The 27,443-nt window shown below is 44.8% G+C and overlaps 1 protein-coding gene across 1 annotated transcript in view; it reads left to right on the top strand.

The window, feature by feature from the left end:
* Positions 1-27,443, top strand: part of SNX19 (sorting nexin 19) — a 115,005-nt gene that overhangs the window by 60,920 nt on the left and 26,642 nt on the right. The window contains 3 exon segments of the mRNA XM_075603365.1: positions 19,135-19,265; positions 24,203-24,299; positions 25,410-25,560. Of these exon segments, the coding sequence (XP_075459480.1) occupies positions 19,135-19,265; positions 24,203-24,299; positions 25,410-25,560 (379 nt within the window).

The raw sequence follows: 27,443 nt of genomic DNA, 5'->3' as shown, positions 1-27,443 counted from the left end.
TTTGCTATTTCTATATAAAGTTGCAGTTTCATACTTCACTTTTGTGGCTCTTTTTTCATTCTCTTTAGGACAAAGAAAATTGGGACTTGGTTATATTTAACATGCGACTGTCCCCTTCTCTGGACTAAGATATTCCCACATTCTCTGTGTACAGTATGAGAATTGGTTTTAGACTCCAGCTGTGTAAAGATAGACAAATGGAAGATATTGCAACACTACTTTATCATTGTTGTGCTTTTCAAGAAGCAAAGTCCCCTCCTGTACTAATACAGTACGTGATGCTGTGAAATGATGCTAATCTGTACTTTTCAGGAGCTGGCATAATATGTTCCTAGAATCAGATGTTGTAATTGAATACACTCTAACAGAAAAGAGAAGGTCTGGTCTGATGTTTGTGATATTTGTCATCTACTATCATTTATTCTACCCTTATTTTCTTGTTTCTTTCACAATTGTATCTGTCCACTCATCACCTTGTCTTTCATCCCCAATTTCTGTTTCGAAATTCTCTCACACTTACAGATGATGCGAGATTCACTGTCTCCGGAGCTGCAGCTCAAAAAGCTCAAAGCCGCAGCTCCGGAGATATTGCTGTGGATTTTGTGGCTATGGCACCGGGGCATTCGCGGTTCCGTGGCTTGCCCCGGTGCCGAAAACAGTATGGCTGGCTTGCTACCTCTGTACTATTTCACTTTCATTTCTGTCTGCGTCACTGTATATGTCCTTTCTGCGTTCTTTTAACAGAGCAAAATCAATTGCTAATAAACATTACTGGTTTGTTAAATTTTTAAAGATACCTGTAGGCTGTGATTCATTTTAATGAAGCAACCAGCGAGTGGTCATGTTTAATGATACAGTATGAAGCTTTGTAGCTGTACATCTTTGTATTAAAACTTTAAGGATTGCCTGTAATATATTAGGACACGGACATTTGCAGTTTGATATTACAAACAAAGTGTTATTTTTTTCTTCTATTTTTCCTTATTGCTTTTCTTTGATCCCACTAATGTTTGTGTTTGGTGTCCGGCCATTGATCTTTCTCCTGTAATCAAATGTATTGCTACTAAGGTGTACGAATTACTGTACCAACATCACTGCTTTATTTACAAATTTGAACATCTACAGATGCATCGGCCGTTATTCGAACAAATCACGGCGCCGTTTTCGTTTGCGCTGCTGTACTCCACGCGGCATTAACTCGGCCAATCGCCCCCAGGCACCCGTGTTTATCGCGGTTGCTTTGTTTGAATTTCATGGATTGTGTGCAATTAAATGCAATGAAATGAATGAATTATAATCTGTACAGTACCGTGCTACTGTGTCAATTTCAGGTGTTTAAAAGCCAGAACTCTAAAATGCCATTTTCTGCACTCGCCTGCACTCGCGTCTAAAGGCGGTACAGTTGGAAGAAATTATGCGCCATAACATGGGTATTCCTAGGTATAAACTGCATGAAGTGTTTCAATAACGGCCGCTGCATCTGTACTTGAAAAAGGGTCTATCACCTACTGTAGGTCTACTTTCTGTAAATATAGATAGAGATGTGGACTTTTTGGGTACATTTTTTTTTCTATTTATTTAAAACCAAAGTGCCACTGAATTTCCTGGATTGCGACCATATAATTGATGTGGTAGTGATCACATTGTTGCGAGTGCCCCCTAGTGACATGAATAGAAGTGAAGGGGGCTTGACTTTCGTCCTGAATGAAGCGATGAACGTGATTTACCCCTACAAACCGATGGAGCGGTGAATGCCATCTACAACTAGAAAATAGACTCTATCCCAGACTCTAGCATACTGGCCCTCATGACGTACAGTATTGTGCACAATATTATTACTTTTAATGGCACTTTGATCACAGGGTTACCAATTTTTGAACAAGAGCAGCAATAACGCTTGTAATTATTGATGACATTCATCTTTCTGGGATTGTCTTAGAGATGGCTGGTGGCTACAAAACTTTTTTGCTGCACTCAACGCCTAGAAACTATTTTATACAGATCAAGCCAGGCAACTTGTCTTCTTTTATCTGCCATTTCCTGCTACTGTAACTCGCCTCTCTGTCCTTGGGCTGAAGGAGTAGCTTAAGAATGTGGCCTTTGAAGTAAGCAAAGCCAGTTCAAATCTGGGTGTCGGCTTTACTTGTGACATTGGGGGTTATTCGTGAAACTTCAGTAGTGCCACCAATTGCATGGAAATTCACATTCAAATCGGTTGGCACTTCCGTCTGATAGAGCTCCAATCAAAAGCAAATATTCTTATTACTAGCTGTACCCAGCGTAACATATGCCTATCTAGGAGATCTGAAAGGTTATTAATGAAACATTACTCTTTGTTTTCACCCCTCCCTCCAACGCCTTGCTGTCTCTTGTCCCCTCTTTCCTGCCTTACTCTCGCTTCCATCATGCCCCACTCCCGTGCCAGTGACTCTGAGTGTGAAACAGTAGCCATGAGTGCAGGATATTGGGATGCTTCTTTTGAGGGGTGAGTTTTAAGATTGGTCGCTTTTAAATTAGATGGGTTAACACCATTAGCAAAGAAAGAGGTGGCAGGGAGACATGGGCGAGAGCAGACGTATATATGCCTGGGTCCAGGATTAGAAGAGATATCCCCAGCAGCAAGGAGGAGTAGAGAGAGGAGATGAGAAGAGGATTTGTGGGGGTGCTTTTTTTTTTTTTTTTTTTTTTTTTTTAAACTTGTTCTTTATTTGCATTTTTTGTTAAGGACAATGGGGAGTGGGGTACAGAACATAAGAAGGGGTAGGATGTTACTTTTGAATTACAAATATTGGTATCCTATATTTAACAACTCTGGTGGGGAGACAATAATGACATCACTTTTGGGACAGCGTATAAAATAATTACTACAATAATTTAACTTAAAAAGACTGGGAAGGGGAAAAAGGAAAAGACGAAAAAGGAATGTCATTACTTTAGCGAAAATTTTCCACTTGTTGGTGTACCATAACAGTAATATTAACATAACAGTATATAAACACACGTACCTTTGTGGACTATTGAATACTGAATACCCTACAGGCCCTCCTCCTCGTTTTATACAGATACGAAACATATCACACCAAGGTTACCTCAGGAGTTATGTGTTTTTTTTTATTATTATTTATTTATTTTATTTTTTCTTGCCTTTTACCCCCCTCCCCTTCCCTAGCTCACGTGTTTTTAGGTCACTTCTATTATGTGTTAATCAGATTTGGAGAGTTCTCCTAGTAATATATCTATGTCCTATATAAATTCTCCATGGTTCCCAGACTTCTAAGTATTTCTGTACTGTGTCGTTTTGTATCCCCGTCAGTTTTTCCATGAGACAGACCCTCCATAGCCTCGCTCGTACTGCATCTATAGCTGGTTGTTGTTCCTGTTTCCAGGCCTTAGCTATTTCACATCTGGCAGCTGTATATATGTGTGGCAGTAACTTATCTTCGTTTTTTTTCCATGTTTTCTATAGGCCTGCATAACAATACTTTCCATGGGTCTAGGGGGAAGACAAACCCCAGAATAGCCTGTGCCATGTCATGTGTGGCCCTCCATAGCTTTGAAACCTTTGGACACGTCCACCACATATGTATGAACGTTCCCCGTTGACCACATCCTCTCGAACACAGTGGGGAAATGTTTCTGAAAAATGTGGACAATCTTAGTGGGGTGTAATACCATTGGTGGAGCATTTTGTATGCATTTTCTTTCATTAGGACACACGTGGAGCTCTTCGCTATCCCCTCAAATATACTATCCCACCCCTCCTGATCTATTTGTTCCCCCAGCGCCTCCTCCCACTTTATCATCATTTTGGGTTTGATCACCGTGTCTGTTTTATCAGCTGCCAGTATGTTGTATACTTTGGATATCAAGCCTTTCTTGTCCTCCCCCAAGAGGCACATATCCTCAAATATGGTAAAGTCACTATACGGGCATTCCCTTCGCATATGGTCCCTCAGTTGAAGATACCTAAAAAAGGCCAAATTATGGAGCCCACTCTCTCTCATTACTGTCTCAAATCTTTTAATTTCTTTGTTTGCCCATAGATCTTTTACTCTTGTGACCCCTGCCTTGCTCCATTCTTTGAACGCAGTTGGTTCCATGCCCGGGAGAAAGCTAGGATTCTCAAATAGTGGTGTCATCTGAGATTTTAGATTGGTCAACCCATGTTTCGTTTTCAATGAGTCCCACATCTCAAGTGAATGTGTGATAGATTCCAGGGGCACCATCAGTGCTGGTCTTTCTTTCTTTGTTAAACACAGTATCATATCTATAGACGATCCTGAGATCACATCAGACTCAATTTCCACCCACTTTTTCCTTTGTTGAAGGGCATGCCAGTGAACCAGCTGGCCCAGATGAGCCGCTTGGTAATATTGCCACAGGTGTGGCAGAGCTAGCCCTCCTGACAACTTAGATCTATAGAGTGTGGGCAACTTCATTCTCGCTTTTTTGTTATTCCATATGAATGTTGTGATTTTTGTCTGTAGCTCGTGTATATCCCTAGCCCTGACCTTCACTGGTAGTGTGTGGAATAAGTACAGAATTCTTGGTAAGATGTTCATTTTAATAGCATTTACTCTACCTATGCAGGATATATGGTATCTGGACCATTCTTCTAAGTCTTTTTTCAGTGTTTTTATTAGTGCTGGGTAGTTTGTCTCATATATGGTGTCTGTAGTATTGGTCAACCAGATTCCCAAGTACTTTATGGCCTGGGTTTTCCAAGCGAAGTCAAAGTTTATTTTTATCAACTTTATTTGTTCCTGAGGGAGATTTATATTTAGGGCTTTGGATTTTTCATTATTTATTTTAAACCCTGATACTTTTTGGAACTCTGACAGATTACTGAATAGGTTTGGGAGTGAGGTGAAGGGTTTTGATAATGTTAATAATATATCATCGGCAAACAATGACGGCTTGTATTCTTTTTTTTTTTACCTCAATCCCCTCGATATCCGCGTTCAACCTGATTTGAGCTGCTAAAGGTTCTATCGCTGGCGCGAACAGCAGGGGTGACAAGGGGCATCCTTGTCTTGTGCCATTTCTGATGTGTATTCTATCGGTCTGCTTATTAAGGTAAGATACTTTGGCTATGGGTTACCCATATAATGAGGCTATAGCTTTCATAAATTTGCCTTTCACTCCAAAAGCCCGGAGTGTCTCAATCATATATCCCCAGTCAATGCGATCAAAGGCTTTTTCTGCGTCTAGAGATAGTAGCATCGAAGGCGTGTTATTCTGCTCAGCTATTTGTATCAAGTTAATTGTTCTCCTTGTATTATCCGCTGCCTGCCGTCCTTGTATGAATCCTGCCTGATCTGCATCTATCAGTTGCTGGAGATACTTATTCAGTCTAGTGGCTAGTATTTTGGAAAATATTTTGAGATCATTATTGATCAGGGATATTGGTCTGTAGCTTTTGCATTGGGTGGGATCCTTTCCCTCTTTATGTATTAATATTATTTTTGATTCAAGCATTGTTTGTGGGACCTGCTCCCCCTCCAGTGCTTTATTAAATATCTTTACGAGTTGGGGAACTAATATGTGGGCTAGTTTTTTATAGTATATATTGGACAGACCATATGGTCCCAGGGCCTTGGATTTTTTTAGTCCCTTTATTGTTTCTAGTACCTCTATCGGGGTTATCGACTGGGATAGTGTTTTTATTTCCTGTAATGTGAGTTTGGGCAAATTCAAGTTTCTGAGGAATTTTCTCTATTTTTCCATGGTGGAATTTCCTTTACCTACTTTATCCCCATTATATAGCTCTTTATAAAATGTGGTGAATTCATTGGCTATTGTCTGTGGATTTGTTGTACATACCCCATCTTTTCTCCTGATGCTATGTATTCTAGATTGCATTCTATCTTTCCTCAGTCTTGTGGCCAGCATTGTATCAGCCTTATTAGCCTTCTCGTAGAAGTTTTGTTTTGTCCATGCTATAGCTTTTTCGGCATTATCAGTCAGGTATAATTTTAATTTCCCTCTTAGATCCCGCAGTTCCTTCTCTATTGTTATACTGTGATTTGCTTTATGTGCCTCCTCTAGGTTCTTTATCTTATCTTGTAGAATTAAGGGGCTTATGCAGAGAGCATAGATAAGGAAATAGCGCCATCTTCAGGCGAAAAAACTAGCCAGAAATCCTTAAACTCGGGAGAAAATGGCACGATTTTTAAAAGTGCCCAGAAATTTTTTCAGAGCTGTAAAACTCGCCAAACTCGTGGCGAGAACCTGAAACTCGCCATGCTAATATAGCGTGGTATTCCAGATGCTCCGAATCGCTGGAACACGCCAATATGTGCATTAGTATGGCGAGTTTCAAATAGCCAGGAAAAGTTGGCAATTAGCAGTTTTTTGCCGAAATGAGTTAACGACGTTCTCTGCATAACACCTTCACTAACGGCAAATCTGTGGCTATTTTACAGCCATTTTAAACTTTTTTAACGTTCCTCTCTGCATAAGCCCCTAAGGTTTGTTTCTGTCTCTCCCTCTTTCTATGTGTTAAGACACTTATCAGTTTACCTCTTACCACTGCCTTGTGGGCCTCCCATAGCGTATAGGGAGACTCCACGCTACCTTCGTTTATTTGGAAGTAATTGGTTGCCTCGTTACTGATCTCCGTGATGACCTCTGGCATCTTTAGTAGTGACTCGTTTAGTCTCCATGTCCCTTTACTTGGTTTCTTATGTATATCATCAATGTGCACTTCTACTGGGGCATGATCTGACCAAGTAATCGGGTGCATTGTGGCCTTTGTTATTTTTGGGATTAGCAGAGAATCTATAGAAATGTAATCTATCCTTGTATAAACTTTGTGGGGTGCTGAATAGAAAGAGAAGTCTCCTTTCTGCGGATTCATCTCTCTCCATGCATCCCTTAAATCAAACTTTTTAAGTCCCTCTCTTAGCACTTTTCTCTCCCCTTTTCGGGAAGCCAGAGTCGCGGCTAAAGCAGGTTTAGATCTGTCTTGTTTTTCATTTAAGGCTATATTGAAATCTCCAGCGAAGACTATGTGGCCCCGGTACACTTTACCCAGCAGTTAAAATAATTTTGTAAAGAATATACTCTTGCTTTCGTTCGGTGCGTATGCATTAACTAGGGTTATCTGGGTGTCTTCTATGTCCCCTGTGAGTATTAGGTATCGTCCCTCTGGGTCCCTTTTTACCTTGTCTACCTTAAATGGGGAGTTCCTTGCTAGGAGAATGGCCACCCCTCTTTTCTTTTCGTCCTTTGCAGATGCTGTATATATCTGGGGTAGTATGTGTCCCAATATGTAGGAGTAGAGCTAGCCATGAAGTGCGTTTCTTGTAGGAATATTATGTCTAAAACCAGAGACGAACATAAAACACAGACAGAGCTCAATGCACATCCAGCGAAACTTTATACACGGTACAGTGCCTAAATATACATGTATAGATATCTATTAAATAAAATGGTCTTTTAGTTTAACATTTTGGCCAAAGTGTTGTAAGCCCCTGAGCCCCTGCACGGTAGACCACATCTCAAGGGTCCCTACACTAATATAAATTCTTAATAACCTGTGCATTACCAGGAAGAATGATTTATAATAAATTTGTCAAAATTAGTTGCAAAGTTCTAAGTCTGATTGAAGCTCTTATTAACCTGTACATTACCAGGAAAAGCACTCTGTATTAGATTTGTCACAATCACACTGCAAGCAAGCAAGTTCCCCTGAGAGTGGGAGATGCAATGGAGTGAGCTTTTAACCATTTAAAAGTGTCTGTGTTTTACGTTCGTCTCTGGTTTTAAATGTATATTGCCATGCTCAGTAGCACTCCTCAGTGACACTTATACGCTTATATATATGTTGTGGTTATTTTGGGGGTTCAATATGAGCTTGTGGGTTTCTGTATGTTTTAGGAATATTATGTCCCCTGAAAGTCTTTTATATTCTGTCATCGCTATCTTCCGCTTTACCACATTGTTCAGTCCCTTGGTGTTATGTGATATTAATTTCAGTGTCATTTTTATTTACCTGACTTTGGAATCTTCTTTTCTGATGGATTCGTTTTCTGTTTTCCCTTGAGAGGCGGCTCGGATGTTATTCCTACTTGTCTTGTGGCAATGACAACAGTTAAACGTTTAAACATCAAAAATAAAACAACATATATAGGATAATCCAGGTGACTAACACAGCCTGGATTTGTTTGATCACTTGTCGTGATCGATCGTTCTCTGCGGTTGCGCAGTAGCGCTAATCCCACACCCATATCCTTGAGTGTGTAAGGACTGTAGTGCGGTCCCAGGCGACGGGTCCGCCTAGTACACTACCGACACACTTTATTGAAGTGTGGTCGGTACCGCAAGCCGGGAAATCTCCCGGCTTGCTAGTGGCCGCCCCTCGGCGTGCCGCGCGTCATAGACGCGCGGTCACGCGTCATCGGGAGCGTGCGCCCCCTGCACGCGTGTCCAGGGGCTCCCCGAGGGAGCCCTGGTGTCCCGCGATCGCGGGACAGCGGCAGGGGGTTCCGGGTGACCCGGCGGACCCGGTAGCGGTAGGGAGAGCGCCCCGATCGGAGGGCGCTCTTCCGCTGCTTCGGCGTGCGCCCGTCACACTCGGGCGCGCGCCAGGCTACTGCTGCGGCACAGAACGGGCAAATGCTCGAATAAACTGTGCCGCAGCAGTATATCAACTTTTTTTTTTAATATAAACCTCCTATACCTTATACAAAAATTTAAGACATTGTGATCAACTCTACTATGAAGAAACATAATTCAACAACTGAAATCGTACATTTAACATATGTTACCTACCATCCTCCCCCTCTTTATTTCTTTTTTTTTTTTCTTAAATTCTTATTTTTTGCTTACTAATCTCCTTGTTCCCCCTGCTCTTGGCTACACTAAAGGTGTTTTGCATATGTAACCGCTATTCTAAGTTGCATTCAATCCGCTAAACCAGGATATATACGTAATTTTGTCTGGTTTTGATATTGCAGGCAATATTTTCCTCCTGTCTGTACTGTGTGTAGCTTGGGACTATTCTTAGTCCTACCAGTAATTCTAACCTTTTGGCTTACCCTCTAGACTATGGGGGGGGTGGGGGTGTGCCTTTGCTATTCCTTATCTGGATCTATGCATCAGCTGCTCACCACAGTCTTGTATTTTTTGGTATAGTTCTTTATAACAGGTTTTTGTATTTTCTCTGTTGTAGCAGGTTTTGCATAGACCTAAGGTTTTTGAGGCTCCCTTGGTAGTCCTCTATATGGAGTGGCACCTCTGCCCACTTCTTTACAAGTGGGTCTGACGGAAGGTGGTCTGCGTTCTTCTCGGGTCAAGGAATCTGGTGGTTGCTGTCCCAATCTTTCTAGGAAGTCCACTCCCTCACTGGATCCTTCATGGAGGCTTGCGTTCCATTTCTGGTGGCGAGAAGGCGGAATGGAAATCCCAACTTGTATCGAATTTCGTTGTCTCAGGATTTTTGTGATATGTTTCAGGGCCATCCTCTTCATCAGCGTTGATGGTGCCAGATCATTGTACACGTCTATCGACACATCTCCCCATTTCAGCCCTCCTTTTTCCCGTGCCAGGGTAAGAACCGCTTCTTTAGATTTAAAGTAGTGAAGCCTCACCACTACATCTCTCACTCTATCTCTGACTTGTGGTCTCGGTCTAAGCGCTCTATGCGCTCTGTCAAGGATCATTGCAGCTGGGGGCATTTCCGGGAGGAGGGTCTGTAGCTATTCAGTTGTTGCTTTTTCTAGGTCTGTGACCGTCTCTGGGATGTTTTTGAACCTGAGGTTGTTTCTCCTTGCCCTATTTTCTTGATCCTTCTGTTTCTCCTCCATGTCAGCCATTCGTAGGGCCAGGATCTCCATATCCATAGTTGTCTGATTGTGAATGACTTCATCCACTTTATGTTCCAACATGTCTGTGTGCTCTCCTATGGAACTGACCTCTGATCTGAGATCTTTGAGTGCGCTTTGCAGCTCTTGTTGGAGTAAGGTTTTTAGGCTGGCGTATAAATTCTCAATGTCTTTTTTAGTTGATGTTTGGTCACATACATCAGGTTCAGATTCGAGTTCTGCGTCTGACTGAGCGGGGGATGTCGCTCTGCTTCCTGATCGGCCCGATTTGCTTTTCTCTTTTGTCTTGAAGCAGTCCTGCGGAGTTGGCTTTCTCTGAGCCATTTTAGAGCGTTCTAGATCCAACGCCTCCAATCTATGCGTTTCCTACTTCTATTATTTTGTTAGGTGCTTTTGTAAGCCTGCCGCCTCATGGAGCCCGCTTCAGGCGGCCATTGTGGACTGCGCCACGTGCGCACCTCCGAGGAACATATCGGTGTTAATTACTCTTGTTTTGGTAGTTCTCTCTTACGTAGGGTGCTCAGGGACGGACATAGCCAGCTATAGCAGTGCAGGTGGGATTCAGTTATTAGCTTTGGTTTCTTTATCTGTCAAGTTTCATGATGTTGTTAAATAGCCCGACCGGCTCGTGTGTAAGCTCTGGCTATGACTGGAGCTGTTCCTTATTTTTAAATCTTAAGTGGCCAGGCATTGAGGAGCTCCAGCATCAGAGGGGGCTTTTCTGTACAGTGGCTGTATGATTCAAACAGCAGTTTGGTGAGGTCAGGTGTTCTCTCCCCTTCTGCCCCAAACTGCAGCACTCAGCCCCTCTAGTCTGCGTCTCTTGATTTCAGGGATCTCATTTGTTGTAGTATGCAGTGCAGTCTCTTGTCTAGCCTCTGGGCACAAGATGGCCGTCTCCCTTCTCAGCCTGGGCCCCTCAATCGATTCAGGTAGGCTGAGGTTGGATTCTCCTGCCTCGGGGGGAGGGGGGAATCCCCAGATACTCTTTCCCTATCGGCGGACCTCAATCCAGTCGTCCCCGGGGGATCTCCCCTTCAGCACAGCCCGCCGTACTTTATTCCCCGCGTGCGCGCCCGGCGGCCATCTTAGATGATGCTTCGTCTCCCCACCGAGACTAGCCTGGGGCTATATGCAGCTCTCTGTCCCGTCTCTCCTATCTGGGGGCTCTGCTGTCTTCTGTGGGGTCCCCCCCTCCTCCGGACCCCCCGCCGAGCCACTCACCCTCTGGAGGAGGCCGCACACCTCTCGGCTCGCTCCTCCATTGCGGAGTCAAAATGGGCGCTCCTTCTTCCCCCTTTGGCTTTCGCCCAATCCCCCGATCACTGTGCCAGTGCCGGTGAGTCTCTTACCGGACTGTTTCCCGCAGCGTTAGTCCTTTCAAATGTGTGGGCAGGGGAGGGGGTCCCCGCAGCACCGCTCAGCTCCACGGGTGGACCCTATAGGCTTTCAGTTGCCGTGGTGTGAGGAGTGTGACCTTTACTTGCTTTTTTTTTTTTTTATTATCGTTGCTTTTAGGGTCTAAATATTGTCCAATTAGTTTGCTTTATCCCCCCCACCCCCCAATCTCCCCCGTCTCCTACTTTCTTCAGTGGCACTCAATTTGGGATAATTGAGCCAAATAATAGTTCGTTTTTTTATTAGATTGCAGCTTTGCCTGGAGGAGCTCCAGACACACGCAGCCTTTGCTGTTAGGCTCCAAGCCACGCCCCCTGTGTGGGTGGTTTTTATTGAGGGATGTAGAAGTTGTTGGGAAAGGTGTGTACATAGTGGGACTGTGTATAGGCACAAGCATAGGTGGAGGGAAGGAGAGATGAAGAAATGTGGATTGGAGGAGAGTGGGGAAGTTGGAGAGAACAGAAAAGTTTACGAAAGAGTGAGAAAACAGCAAACAGAAAAAACAATAGGGAGGGCATAATGAGATGCAGGAAGAGAGGAGAGAGTTCCCAGGTATTGGGGATGAGTAGGATGTAATAGAGCAGATGTATAAATCAGGCCTGGGAGTACAGTGTAACACTTTAGGTTAGTGTTGGACCGGGTCCTACATTTTTAAAAAAACGGGTAACGGGTACCCGGAGAATTTGGTGCCTTGTACCCTGCCGGCTACCTGGTTGACACTTATCTGGGGTGTGGAGGAAGCCCGCAGCGACATCTAGGCAGGTCAGCAGAGGTCCTGTGGCGGTGGCAGCATCAGTCGGATGTCCAATAGGAACACTTCTGCTCCTGCTCCGGTCACATGGTTCCCCAGCTCACACTGCTATGAACACAGACTGCTGATGCTGCCACCGCCACAGGACCTCTGCTGTCCTGCCTAGATGTCGCCGCGGGCTTTCTCACGGGTCTTCCTCGCCTTCCGTCGCTGACAGAAGGTAAGTAATGATGTATTTTTCAGCTATCCTGACATTACCCGGCACCGGGACCACTTCTCCGTTGCCGGGTGTCACGGTAACTTGTGAAAGGTTATAATATACATAAATATCTGGGTTGAATTGAACACGACTAGGATATGATAAATTAAGTTTATTCCTTAAAGAAGGTGAACACACAAGATTGCACAAATAACAGACAAAATATAGCACTTACTTAGGGGTTGGACAATGAAGCAATCAGGTACAGGATTGGCAATTCATTCAGGCATCAGGTAACAAGTAGTTGTAGAAAAACGAAGACACTGGGTATAGGGCTTACACTGGTTTATATGGGATTCCAGCCCTATACCCGGCATTGGGTGCTAGCCATTGGGTGACAATTATCTGCACCCAATCCCTCTTTGCCAGCTAACATGGGAAGCATTGTTGGATCATGCCCCCAGTTAGTTAGCACATGCGCACATCTGGCCATGGGGGTCTGATTTCTCTAGCCCCACACTAAAGTCAGGGCACCTAAAAGTCTACCAGACTTGTATCTGGTCAGGAAACCCTTTGTCTGTAAGTGTGAATTATAGCACTTACAGACCACTCAAGCCCTGCGTTCCTCTGCCCTATTGTATACAATCAGAGGGGTGAAGTCTTTGATCAGGGGGTCTGTTGTAGACAACAGGTCGCCCCCCTGAGCATTAACATAAAGCAGAGCTAGTAACTTTCCCGGGCTTTTATACCAGCCTTGCAAAACAGTACATTCTTTAATACCTACACATATTAAAATAATTCGTTCGGCTGGGCCGAGCGGGTTGAAACTTGCCAGACCCTCATGCCGGAGGGGACTCCCCATGGTGGCCGAGTTTCAGCTCGCTGTGACCCACCGAACCGTAGATACATAATTACAATTTTAAAAGCACATTTTCCAAAGAGGCTTTTTTCCGCCATTCAAGTCAATGGCAGAAACCCAAACTTTGCAATTACCCTGACTCCGTTCTGTTGCTCCGAGAGGGTCGGTATTTGCCATGCAATCCTGCCGGAACTATGGCTACATGGTGACCGAATCCCAGCCCTCTAGGTTGAACAGAACCGGAGTTATGGGTTCCAGCTTTCTGCTCATTCCGACTTAGCCGTTTTTACTCACGGCTTTTACCTCCGCCATTAGAGTCTATGGCGTGACCCTTGTAGCGAGCGCGACCCTTTACTGGGGTCATTGATTACTGGACCTGGTTGAGGTCGAGTGAGGGGGTTCCTAGGGTCTAGGGGAAAAAAGAACTTTATTCCGGGGTGCCCTAGAACCTAAGTTTCCCACGCCAATCGAACCTGAACTTGATCAAAGGTCTCTTCAATGATAATGTTTCCGCTTTTGCGGTCTGCGGTTTGTATGGCTGCCAACCCGTTCCTGGAGGTCTAAGTCGATGAATCCCCATTGAAATTAAAGGCTCCATTGACTTTCAATGGGGAACCACCGCTCCTCCTCTCGAGCGCCACCTGCAGGTCTTCTACGAAAACGGGCCCAAATCGCCGGATTCCCCATAGGATTGTATGGAGCTGCAATGGCGACCTATGGAGAACCAAAAAGGCGGGAAAATGGAACAAAGGGCTATAATCACTACATAAACATTAACCCTTTTCCTCCCGACCGGATCCCAGTGTAAGTGTTGGTGCAGACACTGGAATGGGGGAAATACATTCGTACAGGGGAATACACATTTGGGTGCTGAAGCAGGGGCAAAACCACGATACTGGACCACAATCCAGTTAACCCCACGCCTCCCAGGTGAGGGCAGGGGGTGGCCATATGGGGTGTAACCGCTTTAATACCGGGCCAATCCCCCTCTACCTCTACACCGGGTCCGGGTAATTTCCGTGTAGCTGAAAATCCGCCAGGGACCAGTTAAATCCGGGTGCTCGGTACATCACTACTTTAGGTTAAACAGCAGTTTAGTTAGTCTTTAGATGTGAAAAAAATGTCATTTAGAAAGCCAAGTTCTCAGAGTTGCAGGGTTGATGAAGTGCAGAGTCCAATTCTTATATTCTTCATCTCCAATTCAACTCCAATCTGAACTCCACAGACACTTGATATGGGACACTTAAGATGTTACACAGCCAATGCGCAGTCTCATTACACAGGATGGGCAGCCTTATTGGCTGTCCCTGGGTGAGTGACAGGCTAAGTCTACTACAGAGGGATGTGCAGACGTCCTTAGAGAAAGATATATATATATATATATATATATATATATATATATATATATATATATATATATATAACAAGAATAGACTATACCGTTCTGTGGCTAACGAAATGCTTTTATTCTTGCGAGCTTTCGAGATACACTGATCTCTTCTTCCGGCGATGTTACAATGAATGAAGCTAAAATGGGTGTTAAAACTTAAAAACAGTGCATCCTGGAATGTGATCTGTGATGGAAGGCAATCCCTCCCCCGTGCAGTTTTATGGCTAGAGGTGATAAAATGTCCCTGAATGTCAGTGATGTGAGAGAATGTGTGTGTGTGTCTGTGTATGTGAATATAAATAGGTAAAGAGCCCACAGTGTACACAGCGCTTTACAAAATGTGTGTGTGTGGAGTGGGGGTGTGTATCAATGTTGTGGGTAGGTGTGGAAGTGTAAGAGGCTGTGGCATAACTACAATAATGTGGAAACTATGTGGTCCCTATTGATATATAGGGATGGAATTACATGGAGTGTATGTGTAAGAAACAGCTGTGTGTGTGTGTATATATATAATCAAAAAATAAATAGATGATACCGTTCTGTGGCTAACGAAATGCTTTTATTTGTGCGAGCTTTCGAGATACACTGATCTCTTCTTCCGGCGATGTTACAATGAATGAAGCAAGGATAACTTAAAAACAGTGTCTCTTGGAATGTTATCTGTGCTGTTCCTTCCCCAGTGTGGATGTGTTTTATGGCTAGAGGTGTCAAAGGGTAACTGAAAGCAAGTGAAGAAAGAGTGTGTATCAGTGTGAATAAAAATGAATGGAGAGCCCACAGTATAAACAGTGCTCTACACAAGGTGTGTGTGGAGTGAGAGGGATATAAATGGTGTGGGTGGGTGTGGAAATGTGAGAGTTTGTAGCACAACTAAAAGTGTGTGTGGATACTATGTGGTCCCTATTGGTGTATATGGATGGAAAAATAAGGAGTATTAGTATGTGTGAGAGACAGCTGTGTGTGCATACATATAGCACAGTATGTACAGACATGGCCTTTAGCGCTCATGGGAAGAGAGTTCGCTAGTGTCAGTAATGACTCATAAAATTTCGATCTCTGTTTAGGCCACTGCTAAGTGTCCCGAACAGTTGCATAAATTTGTATTCATGCAACCGTCTCTCTTTCGGGGTTTTAAGATTACCTTTGAGTATGGCAACCCTCAGATCGTTCATCTTATGGCCAGAGTCAGAGAAATGTTCGCCAACAGGACTGTCTCTTGTTCCGCGTGTGATGCTGTGGCGATGCAGGTTCATTCTCTTGTTTAGCCCCTGTCCTGTCTCACCTATGTAGTAGCAGCCCCCTGGGCATTTCATGCACATGATGAGGTACACGACATTGCTGGAGGAACAGGTGAACCCTCCTCTGATTTTGTATTCCCGATTCTTGTGTGGTATTTGTATTGTGTCCGCTGTGTAGAGCATTGCGCAGGTTTTGCATCTTGGGTCCTGGCATGGTTTTGTCCCGCATTCAGTTGTACTGCTGAATACTTTACTCCTCACCATAATATTCTTGAGATTATGGGGTTGTCTGTATGATAATAAGGGTGCTTCAGGGAAGACCTGTTGCAGTCTTGTATCTTCCTGGAGGATGGGTTGTAGTTTCCTGGCGATCTTGCGTAGGGCTCCTAGGTGTGGGTTATATGTGACCACCAAATTCCCCGGATGAAGTACATTTTCTAGACACCACCATTACTATAAAGAACAACCAACTACAGACTTCTGTATACCGCAAACCTACAGACAGAGCCAGCTATTTGAGGGACAACAGCTTCCACCCGACACACACCAAACATGCAACCATCTACAGTCAAGCCATACGATACAACCGGATATGCTCCGACACAGCAGACAGAGACCAGCGGATTAAAGCCTTGAGATCAGACTTTATAAACCGTGGATATAACCACAGAATTGTAGACCAGCAAATTCACAAAGCCACCAGAATACCAAGAAGTGATCTCCTTGAATACAAACAGAAGGAGACAAGCGACAGGGTTCCTTTGGTGGTCACATATAACCCACACCTAGGAGCCCTACGCAAGATCGCCAGGAAACTACAACCCATCCTCCAGGAAGATACAAGACTGCAACAGGTCTTCCCTGAAGCACCCTTATTATCATACAGACAACCCCATAATCTCAAGAATATTATGGTGAGGAGTAAAGTATTCAGCAGTACAACTGAATGCGGGACAAAACCATGCCAGGACCCAAGATGCAAAACCTGCGCAATGCTCTACACAGCGGACACAATACAAATACCACACAAGAATCGGGAATACAAAATCAGAGGAGGGTTCACCTGTTCCTCCAGCAATGTCGTGTACCTCATCATGTGCATGAAATGCCCAGGGGGCTGCTACTACATAGGTGAGACAGGACAGGGGCTAAACAAGAGAATGAACCTGCATCGCCACAGCATCACACGCGGAACAAGAGACAGTCCTGTTGGCGAACATTTCTCTGACTCTGGCCATAAGATGAACGATCTGAGGGTTGCCATACTCAAAGGTAATCTTAAAACCCCGAAAGAGAGACGGTTGCATGAATACAAATTTATGCAACTGTTCGGGACACTTAGCAGTGGCCTAAACAGAGATCGAAATTTTATGAGTCATTACTGACACTAGCGAACTCTCTTCCCATGAGCGCTAAAGGCCATGTCTGTACATACTGTGCTATACAGTAGCGACATACTTTATTAAAGTAAATGCCGGCGGCATGCCGGGATCTGCCCCAGCTGCCGCCAGTAATAAACGCGCGCCGCCGCGTTTCCCCCACTCACACCCCCTCCTCACCCCGAACCCGGCTTCTGCTCTGCCCCTCTGCTTCCCCGCACCCCCGCTTACCTTAATTTCATCTCCAGGGGTGTCGGGGAAGACGGGGAAGCCGGGCGCGCATGTGACTGTGACGTCACAGTGCGCCGCCACGCGCCGCGGCTACCCGCTTCCCAGCCGCATACAGCCAGCGGCTTTTGCTCGAATAAGAGCTGCCGCTGCTGTATGTATGCACACACAGCTGTCTCTCACACATACTAATACTAATACTCCTTATTTTTCCATCCATATACACCAATAGGGACCACATAGTATCCACACACACTTTTAGTTGTGCTACAAACTCTCACATTTCCACACCCACCCACACCATTTATATCCCTCTCACTCCACACACACCTTGTGTAGAGCACTGTTTATACCTTGGGCTCTCCATTCATTTTTATTCACACTGATACACATACACACTCTTTCTTCACTTGCTTTCAGTTACCCTTTGACACCTCTAGCCATAAAACACATCCACACTGGGGAAGGAACAGCACAGATAACATTCCAAGAGACACTGTTTTTAAGTTATCCTTGCTTCATTCATTGTAACATCGCCGGAAGAAGAGATCAGTGTATCTCGAAAGCTCGCACAAATAAAAGCATTTCGTTAGCCACAGAACGGTATCATCTATTTATTTTTTGATTATTGAAGCTCGGCTAACACGGTACTGATACCTCTACATGTATATATATATATATATATGTATATATACAGCGCAGTATGTACGGACATGGCCTTAGCACTCATATATATATATATATAAAAAGAAAAGGAAAAAAGCGCCCAATCCTAGTGCATTACTGTATAAAAAAATGGATTTAATGTTCCAAACAACTCAATGGTTAAACTCACAAACAATGAAGATAAAAAAGCATGTACAGTATGAGATCAATACTCATGCTCCGATTTGTCAGCAAGAAGCTTCTCCTCTGCTCAGCTGCTCCGCAGACCAGTGTGGTCCTCGTGAGTCTCCGTCCAGCAGGAACTCTCTGCACCAGTGGTTTCTCAAATTCTTCCCCAGGGGAACACAAACCAGATGTCCCTGGTTCCAAGCAAGGGGGAAGGAAGGAGGCGGAAGTGAGAGGACCGCAGATGGTAGCAGTCTTTGAGTGAGGTGTCAGCAACTTGCTCAACAAACGCTAGGTCATCCACAGGGTTAATGTGCTGTGTGGAGCAGCTGAGCAGAGGAGAAGCTTCTTGCTGACAAATCGGAGCATGAGTATTGATCTCATACTGTACATGCTTTTTTATCTTCATTGTTTGTGAGTTTAACCATTGAGTTTTTTGGAACATTAAATCCATTTGTTATACAGTAATGCACTAGGATTGGGCGCTTTTTTTCTTTTCTTTTTCTATACAAGTTGAGTGGGGAGGTCGTTGGGCCCTATCAGAAGGCTGCTTGTTTCAGTGTTTTTGATTTGCTGTATTGGACATCATTTTTTGGACTCACAAGGATATTATGTTTTAAGTATTGTCATTTTTTTGTTTATATATTTTTTATTCGTATTTAATTCATTTTTGGGGGTTAAATAGGCATCTACAGCACTATTTTTAATTGGTTTATATTTTATTTGGCTACTCATGCTGGGACATACATGTGTGATATTTGGTGGAATATATATATGGCTCATTAACACATCGGTGTAGATCCACTTAGATTTTATTGTTCATTACTGACTGGGCGTTGCCAGCAGCAGTCACCCAAGCGCAGTCTTTTTTATATATATATCCTCTTCAGCCCACACTGACACATTTCTATTCCAGTCAAAAATCAAGGTTGATTGTGTCCGAATCCTACAGTAAATTTTTATCTGAGTTGGAACATAGAAATTCAATTCAGTTGGTAGCCTTCATTTTATCCCTCTCTCTTATTTTCTCTCAGTTTGTGGTAAATGCCATAGTGGACACCCTGAAGACCGCATTCCCTCGCTCAGAGCCTCAGAGCCCCACAGATGAGCTGAGTGAGACCGAGGTGGACAGTAAATCTCAGAACGATGGCAAGAAGAGCTCAAAGTGAGTCGCTCAAATATTCCAATCCTCCCTTCCACTGTATTTTCTTCTGTTGTTTTACTCTATATGCTAATTTGCCATTTTGTCTGCAATTTCACACAATAATGTGCCACTAACTCCCTTTAAACCATCAAAACACCTTATATATTCTATATCTATATATTATTTTTTTTTTTTTTTTTTTTTAAGGGGGTCTCCAGAACTGAACCCTGTTCATTTCAGCTCCGGGGGGGCCCTGCTTCCAGAGCTACTTACCTCCACAGGGGTGACAGTATCTCTGCAACTAGGGGACTTGTGTGGATGTTAGAATTCTCCTTGGCGCAACAGTGATTTCGATTTGCATGCGTCTGAATGAGGAAATTCTGATCCAGATGGTTAACGTCAGATTTTCATCCGGCTGGTTCCTCACATGTAGTAAAGACAAAAAGAGAAAAAATAAAACGACATGTGGAAATATGTTAAAGTGGTATCACTATTCCTACGGTTTTGACCTCTGGACCCAGACAGGGAACGTTGCTTGGAAAATTAGAAATGTAGGAACTGATGAATTAATGTCCGTACATTTACTTAAAAAAACAAAAAATTACTCCCCACTACCGTATTCTTGGAGGCTTATTAGATGTGATAATGAGGTCTGATACAGCTGTGAGGTAGGAAATTCTGATTCATCCACTCAGCTTCATGATGATATATAGCAGCTGGTTCCTCTCCCTATGCTGACCTCCCAGCTCACCTCTTAGTTAGTATAGTTGAGGGTCCTGGTAGTTGGACTTGGTGGTTTGCCCTGTGCTGGAGCTCTTTTTCTTGACCATGACCTCGCACTATGATGCAACCATGATATCAGCTGCTCCTACTCGACGCGTGGGCCCGCCGTCTGTGTACCTCCTCCACTCACGCCTGACTGGTGGTGGGACGTCGCGTCTCTTGTGTTGTTTCCTCATGCTTGGTGGTGATGTTACGGGTTTCATCGGAGGGCTTCTCCTCTCCAGCTGACTGTGTTCAAACAGACCTTAACACCTCAAAGGGGGTGACCCGTGGAGAACCACATGGGTCTGTACTGGGATTTCAATATCTTTATTAGTGACAGTGACATTACGAATGGTCTTTAAGTGAAAGAATGCGTCTTTGCAGATGACAAAAATAAGCAATAGAGGGAGGTACACAACACGATTAAAGATTTTTGTAGATTAGAGGAATGGTCAAGTGTGGCAACAACATTTTAATGCCAAAAAGTGCAAAATAGTTAACTTGGGTCACGAAAATCCAAAGGCAGAATACAAGATTAATGGCACTATAATGTCAACTACTATTCAGGAAAGGGACTGGGACTGACCTAATAGCTGAATTAAATGTTGACAAGCAATGGTGAACGCCAGCCGGATGCTAGGTTTATAATCAGAGGTACAATATTAGCAGCAGAAAGTGAGCAGTGGTGGGATTCAAAATTTTTAGCAACAGGTTCTCTCTCGGGGAGGGGGGAGAGAGAGCCGGGGGCAGGGGGGAGAGAGAGCCGGGGGGGGGAGAGAGAGCCGGGGGAGGGCGAGAGAGCCGGGGGAGGAGAGAGCCGGGGGGGGATGGGAGAGAGCCGGGGGGGGAGAGAGAGCGGGGGGGAGAGAGCCGGGGGGAGAGAGAGAGAGCGGGGGAGGGGAGAGATAGCCGGGGGGTGGGAGAGAGCTGGAGGGGGGGGGAGTACTGCCCTTTTATTGTGAAAAATGAAAATCACAATATTTGATTGAAATAAATTATTTATTTGTCTTTCTTAAAATATTTCCATATCACTACTTGATTATCATTATACTGTTTCTTTTGCCGCAGAGTGAGACCAGGGAGGGCAGAGAGAGACAGGGGGGGCAGAGAGAGACAGGGGGGGGCAGAGAGAGAGACCAGGGTGGGGAGGGCAGAGAGAGACATGGGGGGGGCAGAGAGAGAAACAGGGGGGGGGGCAGAGAGAGACCAGGGTGGGGAGGGCAGAGAGAGAAACGGGGGGGGGGGGCAGAGAGAGACCAGGGGGGGGAGGGCAGAGAGAGAAACAGGGGGGGGGCAGAGAGAGACCAGGGAGGGCAGAGAGAGACCAGGGGGGGGGGCAGAGAGACAGGGGGGGCAGAGAGAGACCAGGGGGGGCAGAGAGTCCCTCTCAAATCTCCCCCAGTCCCTCTCACATTTCCCCCAGTCCCCCTCACATCTCCCCCAGTCCCTCTCACATCTCCCCCAGTCCCTCTCACATCTCCCCCAGGCTCCTCTCACACCTCCCCCAGTCCCCCTCACATGTCCCTCTCATCGCCCCCAGTCCCTCTCACACCTTTCCCAGCCCCTCTCACACCTCCCCCAGCCCCCTCTCACACCTCCCCCAGTCCCCCTCACATGTCCCTCTCATCTCCCCCAGTCCCCCTCTCATCTCCCCTAGTCCCTCTCACATCTCCCCCAGCCCCCTCTCACACCTCCCCCAGCCCCCTCTCACACCTCCCCCAGCCCCCTCTCACACCTCCCCCAGTCCCCCTCACATGTCCCTCTCATCTCCCCCAGTCCCCCTCTCATCTCCCCTAGTCCCTCTCACATCTCCCCCAGCCCCCTCTCACACCTCCCCCAGCCCCCTCTCACACCTCCCCCATTCCCCCTCACATGTCCCTCTCATCTCCCCCAGTCCCTCTCACATCTCCCCCAGTCCCTCTCACATCTCCCCAAGCCCCCTCACACCTCGCCAAGCCCCCTCACACCTCCCCCAGCCCCCTCTCACACCTCCCCCAGTCCTCCTCACATATCCCTCTCATCTCCCCCAGTCCCCCTCACACCTCCCCCAGCCCCTCTCACACCTCCCCCATCCCCCTCTCACACCTCCCCCAGCCCCTCTCACATGTCCCTCTCATCTCCCCCAGTCCCTCTAACACCTCCCCCAGCCCCCTCTAACACCTCCCCCAGCCACTCCCACACCTCCCCCAACCCCCTCTCACATCTCCCCCAGTCCTCCTCACATGTCCCTCTCATCTCCCCCAGTCCCTCTAACACCTCCCCCAGCCCCCTCTAACACCTCCCCCAGCCCCTCTCACACCTCCCCCATCCCCCTCTCACATCTCCCCCAGTCCTCCTCACATGTCCCTCTCATCTCCCCCAGTCCCTCTAACACCTCCCCCAGCCCCCTCTAACACCTCCCCCAGCCCCTCTCACACCTCCCCCATCCCCCTCTCACATCTCCCCCAGTCCTCCTCACATGTCCCTCTCATCTCCCCCAGTCCCTCTAACACCTCCCCCAGCCCCCTCTCACACCTCCCCCAGCCACTCTCACACCTCCCCTAGCCACTCTCATACCTCCCCCAGTCCCTCTCACATCTCCCTTAGTCCTTTTCACATCTCCCCCAGCCACTCTCAAACCTCCCTCATATCTCTCCCTCCCCTCCTCCATGGCTCCCTGGCTGCACACAGGCGGGGGGGGGGGGGGGGGGAAGAGATGATATGCTGCGGCAGAGCAATCACTACACATAGAAGAACTGTAACAGAGCACATTGGGGTTGCCTATTTCAGAGAAAGAGAAATGCTAGAACAAGATGTCATGCTCTGAAGCTGGAAGGTGGCAGGCGCACGGGAATGGGAAGGAAGTCGTTGTTTACAGAAAGGGTGGTTGATTCATGGAATAGCTTCCCAAAAGAAGTGGTAGAGCCTAATACAGTAAGAGAATAAAAAAACCAATGCTTGTATGGACACAAACCATCCTAAATATAAAAATAAGGCCAAGGATCAAAGATCGCAAAATGAGCAGACTAGTGTAGGTGGGCCAAATAATTCTCATCTGCGCAAAAACTCTGGTTCTGTATTTCCGAAGTTATTAATTAGTATGTTGAATATTTGAATTGTACTATGCATGGACTCAATTTGGTGCAACTTCCTTTGATTATCACTTACTGAGAAACATTACATTAAAAAAAATAAGTGTGTATGCAATTATCTACTAAAGTATATATTTTGGAAAGTTTGTCTGTCTGTTCACTATGCATTTGGACACCTTTTAAGACCGTGTAACCAAATAATTTAGCATGATGGTTCCTGAGATCAAGGAGCAGGTGTTTGTCTTATGTTTTTAGACAATTCACAAATGGCATGAACCCATCACATAACCCTCAAGCTACCACTTAATCTTGGTCACTGGAAATCCAATGTGCAACATGAGCAAAAATACAGGAGCAAACCAAAATTCCTCAAGAGTGCGAGAGCATTGTTTGAGTACAATTTCCCATAAACCCTCATTAGAGGCTTCTGAACAAATACTTCAGGACCTAGAGAGACAATGAAACTATTATGGATGGAGTTGTTGTTGTTTTAGCAGGGGATTTCGCATTAAGAAACTAAAATATTACATTTTCCATTTATAAATCTCAGTATTTTCTTTTTGTTAGAATTCCGAGCAACACGGAGTACTTTCAGCGTGTGCGTGTGTATGTATGTGATATATGCCATTTTTACAACTAAACATTGCTTTTGTAGAGAACACTCACAATGCATACAGTATCACAAATTAGAGACAATCAGACATTTAATGAGCCCATAACCCCCCTGACTCTATTTGCATTGTCCTGTAAATAATTTTGAATAGAACTTCCCCCTCATCCATGTTCTGTTCACTGTAAATCTAAAGCAGGTTAGGTAAATATTTTTTATTTATTACGCTATTCAGCTCTGACGGTGTAGTTAGTGTGTGAATACACCATCAGTGCTGTATGAAAGCAAAGTAATTAAGTAAATAATAACCAGAACATGTTTATTATTACTTGCTTGTTGTGCAAGCACTGGGTCCCTAACTTCCATGGTAATGACACAACACCATTGCATACATAAGAAATATGTAAAGTTGCAGAACTTTCTTTTTGTTTCAAATGTTTTTGGGGGAGCTGTCTCTTCAGTGCGAATCTGGCCAATATAGAACTGATCTTTCCACTTCCTGCCTCTTGCAGGTCACGTCTACGATTTCCTTCTAGCAAAATTGCGCCTGTGCTAAGCTCAGCTGATGCACAGGAGAGGATTTTATACTCTCTACGAGAGGGCAACACGGTGAGGAAAGCTCGGATAAGAACTGTCAGGTGACACATTGAACGTGAATCTATTAACTCGATACCTATCACCACTGGATGGAATTGTGGCAGAAAAAGTCCATCCTGTAAATGACGTAACGACTCGCTTAAAAATACCTCAATACCATTGATTTATAATATCTCTTAACTAAGTTACATAGTGGTGCAGAGTTGTCATGGACAGATTGTCCACTTAATTACTTTACATTGCTGGTTGATATTGACCCTGTTAGAAGAGCTATCTGTACTGCCTACTGCAATGTGATTTATTTACAAGGAAGTGAGAGTTGTCATTTAAGGACAATTAAACATGTACCTCCAACTGCAGAGTGACAAAATGAAACACTAACATGCAGAACATTTATTCCACTGCAGTGTGTCGTAGTGACACCGAAATATTTAGGCAGACTACACAGGTTTATAGGGCTTTTACTAACGATATCCTGACAATGTGACAAATAGAATATTTTTGTTCCCCGCTATTATACTTGCCACTGTAGGATGAAATGGTAACAGAATTAACTTTTGACCAATGTCATATCCGTGTTATCGTGCACCATTGCATGTGGATTCCCACTATCAGCAGTGATTCAGTGCTAAAAGTAAAGGCCCTAAACGAATTGTAGAATGTGTCGTAATGATGAAGAATGCCTATGAGCATTCACGTCTCCGACCGGTCCACAAACCACATAATCACACAGCATACAGTACTGACTGCAGCCAGGTACTCTGGGTAATGACATGCAAATGAGCACTCCATGTAAAAAGTGTTTAAGAAACACAATTATGCATTGAGTATTCATTTGCATTTCATTACCTAGAATCCCTGGCTGCAGTGGAAGCACTGTATCCTGTGTGATTGTGGTAAAGCAGGTTCGTGGGCATGTCTGAATGTGCTCATACTAGTATTACTGACTGTACTGATCTGTAATTTTTTTTATTCACCACAACGTATTTGTAGAACATGTATCATAACGGTTTCCCAGACTTGCAACTTCACATTGGCATTTGAGCAAACATTTTTGTAACTCGTCCTCTCTCCCCTTATACTGCTTTCTGTTTAGGTATTAACTCGAGTGTTTGCTTGCAGGTCTCTGATGCTCTGTCACTAGGAAGCATGGAGTCCTATATCCAGAAGCAGGATACACTGCTGAGGGAGAGTACTGCTACCTATGAGAGGATGTCTATTCCCAACACATCTGAGGGAACAAAACCTTCTATCCACCAGACTCTGGGCACAGGTATACAAAAATTGCTGCTCTTTCACTGTGATGTTCAACTGTCTTTCACTCTGGCTCCTTTTCAGTATGGTGGCAAGTGGGATAATGCACATTAACAATGTATTAAGTTCCATTGTCTTGAAAGGAGGTTAATATATTGTTCACTGTGTTACCCCAATTCTCATCATATTGAATTAGAGCCTATTAGTTACGCTTACTCATGTTGTACCTTTGTGATCCTATCATTATGTGAGTGACTGATGCTGGAGACAAATTTGTACTTTTTATTTCTTTTTTTAAAACATTTAAGACTACGTTTTTACATGTAGCCTTACTTAGTATTTTAAAATGGATAAGAAACAAAAAGTAATTTACAGTACGTGTGTGCTCATCTGCATTTCAGTACCCAAATCCCTGTTTGCAGTGGAAACACTGTATGCTGTGTGTTTATGGGGTAAGTCTGGTTTGGAGACTTGTCTGAGAAATGTAAATGTATGCATACGTGTTCTTTATCATTTCTTAACCTTCAAAAGGAAGACGATTACAAATGTAGCAGCTTCTATCTATCAGGAGCCGCAGTTCATGTGCTGGTGAAGTGGGTAGTTGCCCCATGGTGGGTGGTTAGGCCTCCCAGGTGGGTAGTGACAGAGGTTAACCCCTTAATTACCTTAGCGGTTACTAGCGCTATGGTAGTGAATGGGGTTAATCCATCCCACAACCTTCCCAGCAGGCCTAATCACCCATCTCCACCCATCTTTCTACATTGTTTAAATGTCATGGTAACGTGACCGGGACATTTATACATGGCGGAGATACCAGCATCCCATACCGGAGCCTGTAACTCGGGAAGCAGGGGGTCCCCGAGGCTGAAATTAATGAGATTCAGCTCCGGAGACACCCTGCTTTAATACTATGTTATTAAAATAAATTATAGGCTAAAGCAGTAAAATTCAGGGCATTATGGAAAACCCTGCTCTCTGATTGGTTACAATTCCGTGCATTATCCAATCAGTAATGCCCGGAATTTCAGCAGCTTGCAAAATGCAGTTTTCAATCTGTTTATTTCCAGCCAATTAGCTTTCAGAACAGCTGAGAGGGCAGGGGATTGGTTTGAATTAAGTAAAAGCTCTGAGACATGGCAGGGGATTGGTCAAAATGTATCAGCCACGGTTTGACTCCTCCCCCTCCCGAGCTGACAGTTTTTCTGAGCAGATTCAGATGAATTGGGGGCGGGGGGGGGGGGGGGGAAGAGAGACTGCAAAGAAGTAAGTGTATGTGTGTGTGTATAGCTCCAGTGTGTGTGTCAGTAGCAGTGTTTATGGGTGTATCATGTGTGTGTAGCAGCAGAGTTTGTGTGTGTAGAGCTGCTGCTGTGTGTAGAGGTGCTGTGTAGTGAGTGTAGAGGAGGTGCTGTGTTGTTTGTCTCGAGCTCCAGTGTGTGTGTGTGTGTGTAGAGGCACTGTGTTGTGTGTGGTGTGCTGTTGTGTGTGTGTGTGTGTGTGTGTGTGTGTGTGTGTGTGTGTGTGTGTGTGTGTGTGTGTGTGTGTGTGTGTGTGTGTGTGTGTGTGTGTGAACACAGAGGGGGGCGGCAGTGTGTGGATATAGATATCTGCAGTGTAAGAGTATATAGAGGTGATTTTATGTATATACCATTTTATTTGAATAAAAAAATCTATATAACTATACAAAAGTGTCTATTATTTATGAAATATGCCTACATTTAGCCTATAATAGTAATAATCCCCTCAGAACAGGGCATTACTGGCCAATAATGCCCTGGCTGTGTTACAGTCCCTCGGCTTCGCCTCGGCCTTCAACTCTTCCAGCCAGGGCATTATTGGCCAGTAATGCCCTGTTCTTCAGGGATTATTACTTAAATAAAAGCCGCATGATGGCCTGTTAGA

The sequence above is a fragment of the Ascaphus truei genome, chromosome 6 (assembly GCF_040206685.1).
Source record: "Ascaphus truei isolate aAscTru1 chromosome 6, aAscTru1.hap1, whole genome shotgun sequence".
NCBI lineage: Eukaryota > Metazoa > Chordata > Amphibia > Anura > Ascaphidae > Ascaphus > Ascaphus truei.
The sequence above is the reverse complement of the archived record's forward strand: the minus strand, read 5'-3'. Positions and strand labels throughout refer to the sequence as shown.